At 58.6% G+C, this 13,014-nt stretch overlaps 1 protein-coding gene across 1 annotated transcript in view; it reads right to left on the bottom strand.

Annotated features, from left to right (window-relative positions):
- LOC144737067 (pleckstrin homology domain-containing family A member 6-like) overlaps positions 1–13,014 on the bottom strand; it is a 51,781-nt gene that overhangs the window by 29,808 nt on the left and 8,959 nt on the right. The window contains 5 exon segments of the mRNA XM_078619719.1: positions 1,402–1,502; positions 1,758–1,830; positions 2,922–3,026; positions 5,542–5,992; positions 7,180–7,260. Coding sequence (XP_078475845.1) covers positions 1,402–1,502; positions 1,758–1,830; positions 2,922–3,026; positions 5,542–5,992; positions 7,180–7,260 — 811 coding nt within the window.

Genomic DNA, 13,014 nt, shown 5'->3' with positions numbered 1-13,014 from the left:
ATTAATACCACACACACACACACACATTAATACCACACACACACACATTAATACCACACACACACATACACACATTAATACCACACACACACACACATTAATACCACACACACACACACATTAATACCACACACACACATACACACATTAATACCACACACACACACACATTAATACCACACACACACACACATTAATACCACACACACACACACACATTAATACCACACACACACACATTAATACCACACACACACACACATTAATACCACACACACACACACATTAATACCACACACACACACACATTAATACCACACACACACACATTAATACCACACACACACACACATTAATACCACACACACACACACATTAATACCACACACACACACATTAATACCACACGCGCTACGTGAGCGAGGGGACAGCGCGAGCGGCATCGCAGGCAAGCGGTCGCACCCCCCGCACCCTCCACCCGAGCCCCCCACCCTGCCCACCTGAACAAGGTGTTAGTGAGCGCGCGGCAGGGAAATCCGTTAGTGGGCGGGCGGTCGAAAAGTTAGCAAGCCGGACAAACACGATTCGTCCGTTAGTAAGAAAGAAAAACAAACACCCCCTCCCCTCCCCGTGCAATGGCGAGCACACCGCACGTACACGGCATGCCGCATCCGAGAACACAAACCACGCGTGACCAGCGGCCACTTAAAACGATGGTGAATATTATTGTTCTTCTTGGTTCTTTCGGTAAAGTCACGTAGAAGGGAAGTAATTGAATAATAAAAATAAAACGTAATAAAATACAAATATTTTTATTATTTTATTACTTCCCTTCTATACGTGACTTTACCGAAAGAACCAAGAAGATGAATCCCTGCAGTCACGAAAGCTTTAAATCGAAATTTTATTGTTGTGATGACAATCGCAATGAGAGTGTTCGTCAATCTGCCACCGTGGTCGTTGTCTCGGTGACCGTACTTCACCGTGACGCGAGCGAAAGGGGGCATCCCGGCACACGAGGGGGTGGGTGGCCGGCACCCCGCCCGGCCGCCTTTGTCTCCCAAGTGGCGATGATTACACACCGCACCGTGGTACTCATTTAGGGCGGAGTCGACCTAGGCGGGAGGTCCAGGACCGGTTCGGGTATCTGTCACCGATTGTTGACCGCGAGCGGGAATCGAAACTCGGCTCGCAGGGTTCGCGGATCGGCGCAGCGTGCTAACCGCCGCTGCACGTGTTGCGGCTTCGCGGAGGGCTGCTCACCCGCCCGCTAGGCCCGCACGCTAGGCATGTCCACTAGGCCCACCTGCTAGGCCCACCCGCTAGGCCCACCCGCTAGGCCCACCCACTAGGCCCACCCGCTAGGCCCACCCGCTAGGCCCGCCCGCTCGCCCACCGTACCTTGAAGGCGAACTTGCGGTTGATTTTATCGTCGGCTTCCACCGGATTCACCTGGAAGCTGGGCAGGGAGATGCTGCCCAGGACACCCTCCTCCTTGTTGTCTGCGCTCCCCCACGGCGGGGGCCACGGGGCGGGTGGGGGGGAGGGGCGGAGTCAGCGTGGGTGGGAGGCCAGGGGGGGGAAGGGGGGACAGCGAGCCCGTTGCCAGGGAGGTTCCGTGGCGCGGGGCGGAACGTCGGACGTCGCGGCCCAAGCGACTCCCGGCACGTCACAAGCAACCGGGGTAACGACGACGATCGGGGCCGAGGTGGTAAGGGCTGGGGTTGAGAGGTCAGGGGTCAGAGTGCACCGCTCACCTTTGTAGTAGAACAGGCAGAAGTCGGACAGCACGAACCAACGCTTCTTCCACAGCTTCATCCCCGTGCTGTCCTGCGGTGCCGACAGCCACACAGCCGCTACGTTAGGACGAGACTCCCCTACGCAAGTCTGTGGGTCTCTGTGTGAGTCTGCGGGTCTCTGTGTGATGAGTCTATATGGGTCTCTGTGAGTCTGTGGGTCTCTGTGTGAGTCTATGGATCTCTGTGTGAGTCTGTGGGTCTCTGTGTGAGTCTATGCGTCTCTGTGTGACGAGTCTGTGGGTCTCTGTGTGGTGAGTCTGTGGGTCTCTGTGTGGTGAGTCTATGGGTCTCTGTTTGTGAGTCTGTGGGTCTCTGTGTGATGAGTCTGTGGGTCTCTGTGTGATGAGTCTGTGGGTCTCTGTGTGATGAGTCTATGGGTCTCTGTGAGTCTGTGGGTCTCTGTGTGAGTCTACGGGTGTCTGTGTGAGTCTGTGGGTCTCTATGCGAGTCTGTGGGTCTCTGAGTCTGTGGGTCTCTGTGTGATGAGTCTATGGGTCTCTGTGAGTCTGTGGGTCTCTATGCGAGTCTATGGGTCTCTGTGTGAGTCTATGGGTCTCTGTGTGAGTCTGTGGGTCTCTGTGTGAGTCTAGAGATCTCTGTGTGAGTCTATGGGTCTCTGTGTGAGTCTGCGGGTCTCTGTGTGAGTCTATGGGTCTCTATGTGAGTCTGCGGGTCTCTGTGTGAGTCTATGGGTCTCTGTGTGAGTCTATGGGTCTCTGTGTGAGTCTATGGGTCTCTGTGTGAGTCTGTGGGTCTCTGTGTGAGTCTATAGGTCTCTGTGTGAGTCTATGGGTCTCTGTGTGAGTCTGTGGGTCTCTGTGTGAGTCTATAGGTCTCTATGTGAGTCTGCGGGTCTCTGTGTGAGTCTATGGGTCTCTGTGTGAGTCTGTGGGTCTCTGTGTGAGTCTATAGGTCTCTGTGTGAGTCTATGGGTCTCTGTGTGAGTCTGCGGGTCTCTGTGTGAGTCTATGGGTCTCTGTGTGAGTCTGCGGGTCTCTGTGTGAGTCTGCGGGTCTCTGTGTGAGTCTGCGGGTCTCTGTGTGAGTCTATGGGTCTCTGTGTGAGTCTATGGGTCTCTATGTGATGAGTTTGTGGGTCTCCATGTCGGCGAATCCACCCCACCTGTTTGTGAAGCCAACCCCGGATCATGACGGGCGCGTTGGGGTTCCGCCGGATGGAGTGCGAGCGTTTGCCGAAGTTCTGCAGCTTCCTGGAGCCCTTGGCGTTCTGCGTCACACGCAGAAACGTTCCGTCACCACCACCACCACCACCACACGATCGCACACGCACGTACACGTGCAGCCCTCTCCCCGATCCACTGCTGGATGAGGGCTTCCCCACCGAGCCCCCCTCGCTGTGTTTAGGCCGCCCGGCGCTGCGCTCGTTGTTGCGAGCGTCGCTCCTCTGCGCTCCGCTGTTGCTGGCGGGCTACTGCCTCCAACTGCCCAGCAGTGTCAGAGCGCACCTAGCCCGGCACTGTCCGGTAGCGTCCTTAACGAGCCTCCTCCGCAGAGGCCGATCTTCACGCCGCGAGCTTCAAATCCTTTGGCAACACATGGGCCCATCCCCGCTCGAGCGCGTGCCGCGTCCGTTCAGCCCCCCTCCATCCAACAAATCGTAAGATGCCTGGGAGGGGCGCGGTGGCCGGACACGCGGGCTACGTGACCCAGCCAGCGTGCTCATCGCACAATCCGGCCCGATTAAAACCGTGACGGATCATAGGCGGGGGCCGGCCTGAATGTTTCCAACCGGCGCAAGCGCGCTTGCGAAACAGGGTCCCTGTTGTCGCAAGCGTAGAGAAGAGGAGAGCACAACCGTTGAGCGACAAGCCCCAGATAAAAGCTTACCCCGAGCTCTCAAAACTCTGATAGTGCGCTGTTTTTGAGTTGTACGCCTTTTGGCGTCATCTGGTCCAACACCAATGGAGACTAGGCTCTCAGGAAAGCTGTCTCGGGTGTGGACCAATCAACTTCAAGGACAGTGCATATCATCATCAGAGTTGTTTCTTTTTGTTTGCATTTTGACTGCTTGTGTTGTGGTTATTGCAAACATGATGCCTTGTATAAAGGTGTCAGTTTTGTACCAGTTTAAAGGGTAAAAACCTACGACAAAGCCCCAGATCGTACGGCAGCTCCCACGCGCGCAGCGTTACGCGACCTGGTGAAAGGACAACGCCGCTCTAACGGTCTAGAGCCGGGGAGCTTCCGCTGCCAAAGCGGAGGCGTTGAGAGAGGCACACCGCCAGAGGTCGCAACCGGGTACCCGTACCCTACCCGATACCCGGCTACCCGTACCCGGCCAGGTACGGGTACCCGTTTGCGACCCTGGTGCGGCCGGGTACGGGTAGGCCGTGAGTCACTGGTGAGTCACCGTTTGTCACTCATTTCGGGTAGGGTACGGGTAGGGAACGGGTACCCATTTGCGACCCTGGTGCGGCCGGGTACGGGTACGGGTAAGGAATCAAAACCCGTTTGCGACCTCTGCACACCGCCCAGCTGTGGCAACTCCTCCACCCTCTAAGTGGGAGCATCCCTCGCTGGTGCAGAGTGCAGTGGGGGCGGAGCGTGTGATGGGGTGCAGCAGCGTAGAGGCAGGCCGGGGTTGTTCGTTTCACGCGCAGGAAACTTTCGCAATATCATTCATAATCAAGGTTTTTGGGTCCGATCGCGTAAAAATAAATGTCGTGTCGTAACCCTCCACCGCCCGACACAGCCAATTAGCGAGGGATTTGTCACGTAAATAAACGCCAATTAGTTACGTATATAGTGTAGTGTGTAGTGTATAGTGTATAGTCTAGTGTATAGTGGTGTATAGTGTAGTGTATAGTGTAGTATGGAGTGTATAGTATAGTGTAGTGTCGTGTGTAGTGTAGTGTATAGTGTATAGTAGTGTGTAGTGTGTAGTGTATAGTGTAGTAGTGTATAGTGTAGTAGTGTATAGTGTAGTAGTGTATAGTGTAGTAGTGTACTACTTCAGCCCACCGGTGTGTTGGAGAGTAAATCCACAACATTTACAATCTCAGTATGACGCTACGCTGGTAATTACATCAACCATCAGCATTGGACGATTTGACAGAAGAGTGAAGCAATCCCCCCCCCCCCCCTCCGAGTGGCATGCTCCAGGTTCGGCAGATGAGTTAAACGACTCCCAGAGTGTCAATTACCAGATTATCAGCACACGCAGAGTGGTCGACCGCGAGGGAGCCATCCCTCAACCGCACCCAGAGATTAATCGGCTGACACACACACACACACAGCTGTAACTACGACAGATTCCCCGTATAGCCTTCACTGACTACGGGGATCTGTATAGTCAGCGAGTAGCACCTAAGAAGGCCGGCACGGCACACGAGGGGGTGGGTGGTCAGCACCACGTCCGACTCCGCAGTGGCGATGTTTACACACCGCACCAGGTACTCATTTGAGGCCGAGTCGCCCTAGGGGAGGCCCAGGACCGGTTCAGATAATCGTCACTGGTGTCGGCTGTGAACGGGAATCGAACCCGGGTTGCCAGGTTCGCAGCGCAGCACGCTAATCGCTACACCACCGCTCCCCACACACACACACACATGTATACACACACAGACGTACACACACACGCGCGCACGTACACACACACACACACACGTACACACACGCGCACGTACACACACACACACGCACGTACACACACGCGCACGTACACACACACACACACACGCACGTACACGCGCACGTACACACACACACGCGCACGTACGCACCTTAGGCACGGGGCTGGGGGGGGCGCCCCCCCCGTCGTGCTCGCCCCCTGCCGGGTGGGCGGACATGGCGGCGGTGGCCGAGTTCCCGCTGGACACGCTGACCGGGCGAGCGGGCGCCGCGTCACACACCACCAGCAGCGCCTCCTCCTCCCCTCCTCCTCCTCCGCCGCTGCCTCCGCCCAGCTGCTGCTGCTGATGATGATGTTGGTGCTGCTGATACTGCTGGTAGTGGTGAGGGTGCAGGAGATGATGCTGCTGCTGATGCTGCTGCTGCTGCTGCTGGTAGTGATGGGATTGGTGTCGCGGGACCGGGGGCGGGGTGGACGACTGCTGCTGCTGATGATGATGGTGGTGCTGATGCTGCTGCTGATGTTGCTGCTGCTGATGATGATAGAACTGTTGTTGCTGTTGCGGCGGCTGCTGTTGTTGTGGTTGTGACGATTCGGAAATCCTGGGGGAGACGTTGCGTTATACCGACGTCAACACGGGGGTCATCGTCGCCGCCAAGTTTCAAGTTGATTCTGTGTGACAAGGCGGAGAACTCGTTCGCAAGAGTGAGCGACTGAGTGAGTGGGCGAGTGAATGAGCAATCGACCGAGTGAGGGGGTGGGTGACTGAACGACTGGGTGAGTGGGTGGGTGAGTGGGTGGGTGGGTGAGCGGGTGGGTGGGTGAGTGGGTGAGTGAGCGGGTGGGTGGGTGGGTGTATGAGTGGGTGGGTGAGTGGGTGGATGAGTGGGTGTATGAGTGGGTAGGTGAGTGGGTGAGTGGGTGGGTGAGTGGGTGAGTGGGTGGGTGAGTGGATGAGTGAGTGAATGAGTGGGTGGATGAGTGAGTGAATGAGTGGGTGGATGAGTGAGTGAATGAGTGGGTGGATGAGTGAGTGAATGAGTGGGTGGATGAGTGGGTGAGTGGGTGAGTGGGTGGGTGGGTGAGTGGGTGGATGAGTGGGTGAGTGAGTGGGTGGATGAGTGGGTGGGTGAGTGAGTGGGTGGGTGGGTGAGTGGTTGGGTGGGTGGGTGAGTGGGTGGATGAATTAGTGGGTGTCTCATTTACAAGAGTGACGACCTCGGGCCATCAAATCGACAAAAGTAAAACAAATAAAATAAAGTGACAGCCATAAAGCAAACAGAAGACGTAAATATAGACAAAGATCCCCCGCCCACCGTGTAGCCTTAACAGACCGTTGGGGCAAGTGCAGTTAGCGAGTAGAGGGGGTGGGTGGCCAGCACCACGCCCAGTCGCCTTTGCCTCTACAATGTTGATGTTTTACACACTGCACCAGCTACTCATTTGAGGCTGAGTCGACCTAGGGGGAAGGGGCCCAGCAGGTCCGGTACGGTTATCAAGCGACGACGTTGCCCACGAGCGGGAATCGAACTGGAGTCGCCGGGTTGGTAGCGCAGCATGCTAACCGCTGCGCCACCGCTCCCCACACACGGACACCGACTCACAACAAAGATCCCACCACCCCCCTCCCCCCCACCTATAGCCACAGCAGACTGTTGGGGCAAGTGCTGTTAGCGGGCACCCATGAAGGCGGGAAGAGCGCACGCGTACTCATCCAGTGTGGTGGGTGGGCACGTGCGTGTGTGTGCGTGCGTGTGCGTGTGTGTGCGTGCGTGTGTGTGCCACTCACTGATTGGTCAGTAGCAGCAGGGCGGTGTCGCCAGCCTGCTCGCCTAGCGGGTGGTCAAAGCTCGTGGTCCCATCGTTGTGACTGCAACAAACAGAAGACGCACGCACGCGTCACCGCACCATCGCACGCACGCGCCGTGTATGGCACCATCGTCATCACCACCAACACCGTCGATACCAACACCATCGTCATCGTCACCATCATCGTCGTCACTATCACCGCATCATCGTCACCGTCATCGTCGTCACGATCACCGCATCATCGTCACCGTCGCCGATTCGCTTGCGTGTGGACGTTCTCGTGCACACCGAGTTTGCGAGCCGCTGCTGCTCCCGAGCCTCTCCCCGTGGTAGCGGCTGACCCCGCCCCACCGCCCCACCGGCCCACCGCCCCACCGCCCCACCCCGTCAGAGCGTGGATCCGCCGGGCAACCGACAGCGACGCGACCGCTTCACGGCGCTGCCTTCGACGCCGATTCACTCAAATCCGGATCGCGCCGCACCAGCCGCAGCAACCACAACCACCGCCCGCCCCACCACCTCCCCACTCTGAACACTTGGCACGACCCTCCTGGAGAAACGAGAGGCGTGAGTGGCCAGCAGTGGCGATGTTTACACACCGCACCAGGTACACATTTGAGGCCGAGTCGACCTAGGGGAGGCCCAGAACCGGTTCAGATAATCGTCACCGCTGTTGGCCGTGAGCGGGAATCGAACCCGGGTCGCCGGGTTCGTAGCACAGAACGCTAACCGCTACACGACCGCTCTCCACTCACACACACACAGACACGCGCACATACGATGTTTAGCCACCGCACCGCACCGGGCAGGTACTCATGTGAAGGCCCAGTCGACCTATGGGAGTCCGGAGGACCGGTTCAGCCAAATCGTCGGCGCGAGCGAGAAAGCACGGAACGGGGACGACGTAGCGGCATCCACGAAGCGGTCACTTGCGGCGAACCCCACGCGGCCGATAGTTACCGCTTTGTCGGCACAGCCACGATCGTGGCATCGCCGAACGATCCACGCGCGTTGAGCAATGAGGGCTACGAACTTTCGCTGTCAGAAGGTTACTCAAAATATTGTTAGTAGTGGGGGCGGGGGGGGCGGTTAAAATATTAAAACAAAACTGTTTTTACTTTACCAGTCAAGGCGCACTGAGCTATGCAGCTCCTTTTCAGAATCGACCTGGCCGCAGACGATACACAGCTCCGCCGAATACTCTCTAGAACGCCTGATGCCGATTCTTAAACACGCGGAGGGGGAAAAACCGGAGGACCCGGAGAAAAATCCACGCGACCACGGGGAGAGTGAGAGAGAGACGCAAACTCCAACTACACAGCAGCAGGCGTCAGGGTCGGGATCGAACTCGTGACCCCATGCATACCAGGCGAGGGAGTTAACATCTCCTCGCCACCGTGGCGCCCGTGATGACGACGGCGGTGGCGGCGACGTAACGACTCATTGTGAACACCCCCCCCAGCTCCCAAACACCCTCGACCCCGCAGGGCACCGTGAATATTTCAGCAGCTGCAGCTGTTGCTGCCACCACCGCCGCCGCCACCGCTGCCGCCACCACCGCCACCACCACCACCGCCACCATCACCGCCGCCACCACCACCGGGCCAGGCGGGGCTGTGCGTTTGCCGAGCGGAAAGCCACCGCCGTGTGTACGGGGGAGACCGGCACGAGCCTCTCGGATTAACGTCGAACCCTTTGGGCAGCCTCAACCTGGCCCCTACGGGCCTCCTGAATTAACACTGAGCCCCCTTCGGCGGCCGAAGCCTGGCTCCGTAGGCCTCCTGAATTAACACTGAGCCCCCTTCGGCAGCTTCAGCCTGGCCCCTACGAGCCTCCTGAATTAACAGCGAGCCCCCTTCGGCAGCCGAAGCCTGGCCCCGTGGGCCTCCTGAATTAACAATGAACCCTTAGCCTGGCTCTATGAGACTTTTGAATTGGAACGCTAAACCCAGTGGCTTAGAGCAGCGCTGGCACGGCCCCCACCTCCCCCCGGTGGCAAGCGACTTGCAAACTCCGTGGACTTCCGTCGATCAAGACAAGAGACCCACGACCTAAAATGATCGCCGGGCGATTTGGCGCCGTTGTAAGAAGTGGGATCGGTACTAAGTGGGGAGTAGGTGGTGGGGTGAAGAGACGTGGCCACGCCGGGGGGGGAGGGTGGGGGGACAGGTGGGCTGGGGTAGGGGGCCATCAATTATTCACGTGGCGTTTGTTGCGATGCCCTCTATCCAGCTTGGGCCGCAGGGCGAGGGCTGTTCCACGTCACATGTGGCAGAGTGGTGAGGCGCCTACGGCAAAGTGCGAGCGTGTGTGTGTGTGTGCGCCCGTGTGTGTGTGACTGCGTGTGTGTGTGTGTGAACACGTGTGACAGCGTGCGTGTGTACGCACGCGTGTGACAGCGTGCGTGTGTGCGCGCGTGTGTGACAGCGCGCGTGTTGCGCGCGTGTGTGACAGCGTGTGTGACAGCGTGCGTGTGTGCGCGTGTGTGTGACAGCGTGGGTGTGTGCGTACGTGTGTGTGACAGCGTTTGTGAGTACGTGTGACAGCGTACGTGTGACAGCGTGTGTGACAGTGTGCGTGTGTGCGCGTGTGTGTGACAGCGTGGGTGTGTGCGTGTGTGTGTGTGACAGCGTGCGTGTGTGAGCATGGAGAGCGGTAGTGTAGTGGTTAGCGCTACGCTGCGCTATGAACCCGGCGACTCAAGTTCGATTTCCGCTCACGGCAAACACCAGTGACGATTGTCTCAACCGGTCCTGGTCATCCTCTCCTAGGTCGACTCAACCTCAAATGAGTACCTGGTGCGGTGTGCAATAAACATCGCCACTGGGGAGACAAAGGCGGCCGGGCGTGGTCCTGGCCAATCCACCCCCTCGTGTGCCGTGCCGGCCATTAAACAGCACTTGCCCCCAAACGTGTGTTGAAGGATATACGGGTGATCTTTGTCTTTGTACGAGCATGCGTGTTACTTTGCAGCTGTGTGCACATGTGAATATGTGCATGCGAGTGAGCGTATTTGTGGGTGGGTAATAGTGCGATGCCTGCGGCTAAGTATGTGTGTGCGAGCGTGTGAGCGTGCGTGTGTGTGCGAGCGTGTGAGCGTGTGCGTGCGAGCGTGTGAGCGTGTGTGTGTGCGCGGGAAAACCTGGTGACCCGAGGTCGATTCGGGCTCACGGCAAACACCGGTGACGATTATCTGAACCGGTCCTGGGCCTCCCCTAGGTCTACTCGGCCTCAAACGAGTACCTGGTATGTAGTAAACATCGCCACTGGGGAGACAAAAGCGGCCGGGCGTGGTGCTGGCCACCCACCACCTCGCGTGCCGTTCTGGCCTTCATAGGCGCTCGCAAACAGCACTTGCCTCAACAGTCTGTTAAGGCTACACGGGGGATCTTTGTCTCTGTGCGTGAGAGCGTGTGTCAGCACGTGGCGCCTGCAGCCGAGAGTGAATGAGTTCGTGAGCGCGGAGTTCGTGAGCGAGAGAGGCGGTGGCAGCGGTTAGCGCATCGCGATAAAAATCCGGCGAATCCCGAGTTCGATTCCCACTCCCACCCAGCCTCACACGACTACCTGGTGCTGCGTGTAACAGACAAAACAACGTCAGTACCGGGGAGACAAAGGTGGCACGGGCGTGGTTTTGGTCTGCGCCCCCCCCCCCCCCCCAAACCGTGTCCCGGCCTTCGCGAGTCCTTCTTCTGTAGCGGCAGGCAGCACGAAACACATCTCACACACGCGTGCCTCGAAATGATCCAAGGGACGCTGCGAAATTACTTTTAAAAAAACGGAACACGGAAATTCTTTAGACGGAAGGAGCGTGCAGAGGCGGGGGGGGGTTAGCAATGGATGGGGGCACGATAGGCGGTAGGTAGGGAACAGGGAGGGGTACGGGTCACGGTAGAGGGGTGGGTAGGGGGTAGGGGAGGGTAGGAGGGAAGGGAATGGTGCGATGGAGAAGAGGTGAGCGTTGAGAGAGGAAGGGAAGGAGTTTAAGGAGGGGCGCCGCTGAACGATCTAAAGTTCAATCCGCATCCGACGAAGCGCCTCACTCGCTTCCTCCGCACACCCCCCCCCCCCCCAGTTGTTGACGTTCCACTTCCTCGCGAGATAACAAGACGGGGCCGGAGAGAGGAATCGGCTGGCGCATCGCTTCACGACGAGGACGCCGACGAGGTAGAGGAGAGGACACACGCGTCCCTCCGCTTGCGGCCACGCCAGAGGTCGCAACCGGGTACCCGATACCCGTACCCTACCCGATACCCGTACCCCACCGATACCCGGCCGGGTATGGGTAGCCGTTTGCGACCCTGGTGCGGCCGGGTACGGGTAGGCCGTGAGTCACTGGTGAGTCACCGTTTGTCACTCATTTCGGGTAGGGTACGGGTAGGGTACGGGTACCCGTTTGCGACCCTGGTGCGGCCGGGTACGGGTAAGGAATCAAAACCCGTTTGCGACCTCTGGGCCACGCGCGTCGCCGGTGGAAATTCCACGCTCCCATGGCAGGCGAGGGCGTGCAAGTCCATCCTCTCCCCCGCCTCCACCCCCCCCCGGGATGAGGGACCGCTCCTCTCTTCCTTCTGAAGGTGTCAACTTTCGTGGCCCGCCGCAGTATTTCACCGCCTCCTCGAGGTGGCAATTTGAAATATTTGCTTCGTTTTTTTCCCCAGCATTTGGCAGAGGGCCGTGAAGCCCCAGGGGGTGTGAGATGGTGGAGGGTGGGGGGGTCCCAGCAGCCTGGGCTTTACACAGCTCTGTGTTTTTTTATATAGAAACATCGGCAACCTACAGCCCCCTTGGTCGCTCCACTGCTGGATGAAGGTGTGTGGGTGGGTGGATGGGCGGGTGGGTAGGTGGGCGGATGGGTGATTGGGAAGTTGGGTGGGTGGGTGGCTAGGTAGGTGGGTGGCTAGGTGGGTGGGTGGCTAGACGTGTGGGTGGGTGGGTGAGCGGTGGGGGGACCCTGTTTGTCTTCGTCGAGCCATTCGGCTCGGGGGCGGGCTTCAAATTCAACAGCGGCGCGCTAAAAACCGCGCAGCGTCAACCGCCGCACGGCGTCAACCGCCGCGGCGCCCATCACGTGGCCGCCGCACGCCCGGCGTGGGAACGAGAAGGGGGCCGAGACGGGAGGGACAGGTCGGGGCACGATGCCGCACACGAGCGAAACAAAAACGTCCCGCGGGCCAATCCAACGCGGATTCTCTCTCCCGAGTTATCTTACGCACCGCCGCCGTAGCCGCCGCCCTCCCCGGGATTACAGCAGCGTTGCGCCACGGCAGTCGCGTACGAGATGATGAAACGTCGATTGGGAGGACCTGTGACAAAGCGAGCGAGCGGTGCACCACTGTGTGTGCGCGTCGTTGTGCGATAGCGAAGGGAGCGGTGGCGTGGCGTTTAACGCGCTGCGGAACCGGCGACCCCGAGATTCGATTCCCGCCCACGGTCACCGACACCGGTGACGATTATCCGAACCGGTCCGGCGTCGGCTCAGCCTCAAATGAGTTCCCGGTGCGGTGTGTAGTCAACATCACCACTGGGGAGACAAAGGTGGCCGGGCGTGGTGCTGGCCACCCAGCCCCTCGTGCGCCACAGTGCCGGCCTTTGTCGGCGCTGCTTCTCGCGAACAGCACTTGCCCCGACAGCCTGCTGAGGCTATACGGGGGTGGAGGGGGGCTGATCTTTGTCCCTGTCGCGTTGTGTGGGAACGGCAAAAGCCCGTGGAATTGATGTCATCGAACTACTTCTGAGTGTCACTTTCGAGTGGCCTCCCGATGCACTCCAGGGGACGATGACACACCTTGCACATGCAACGGCTGGAATTTGG

The sequence above is a fragment of the Lampetra planeri genome, chromosome 64, assembly GCF_965212315.1.
Source record: "Lampetra planeri chromosome 64, kcLamPlan1.2.h2, whole genome shotgun sequence".
NCBI classification, from domain to species: domain Eukaryota; kingdom Metazoa; phylum Chordata; class Hyperoartia; order Petromyzontiformes; family Petromyzontidae; genus Lampetra; species Lampetra planeri.
This window is presented reverse-complemented; position numbering and strand designations above follow the sequence as displayed.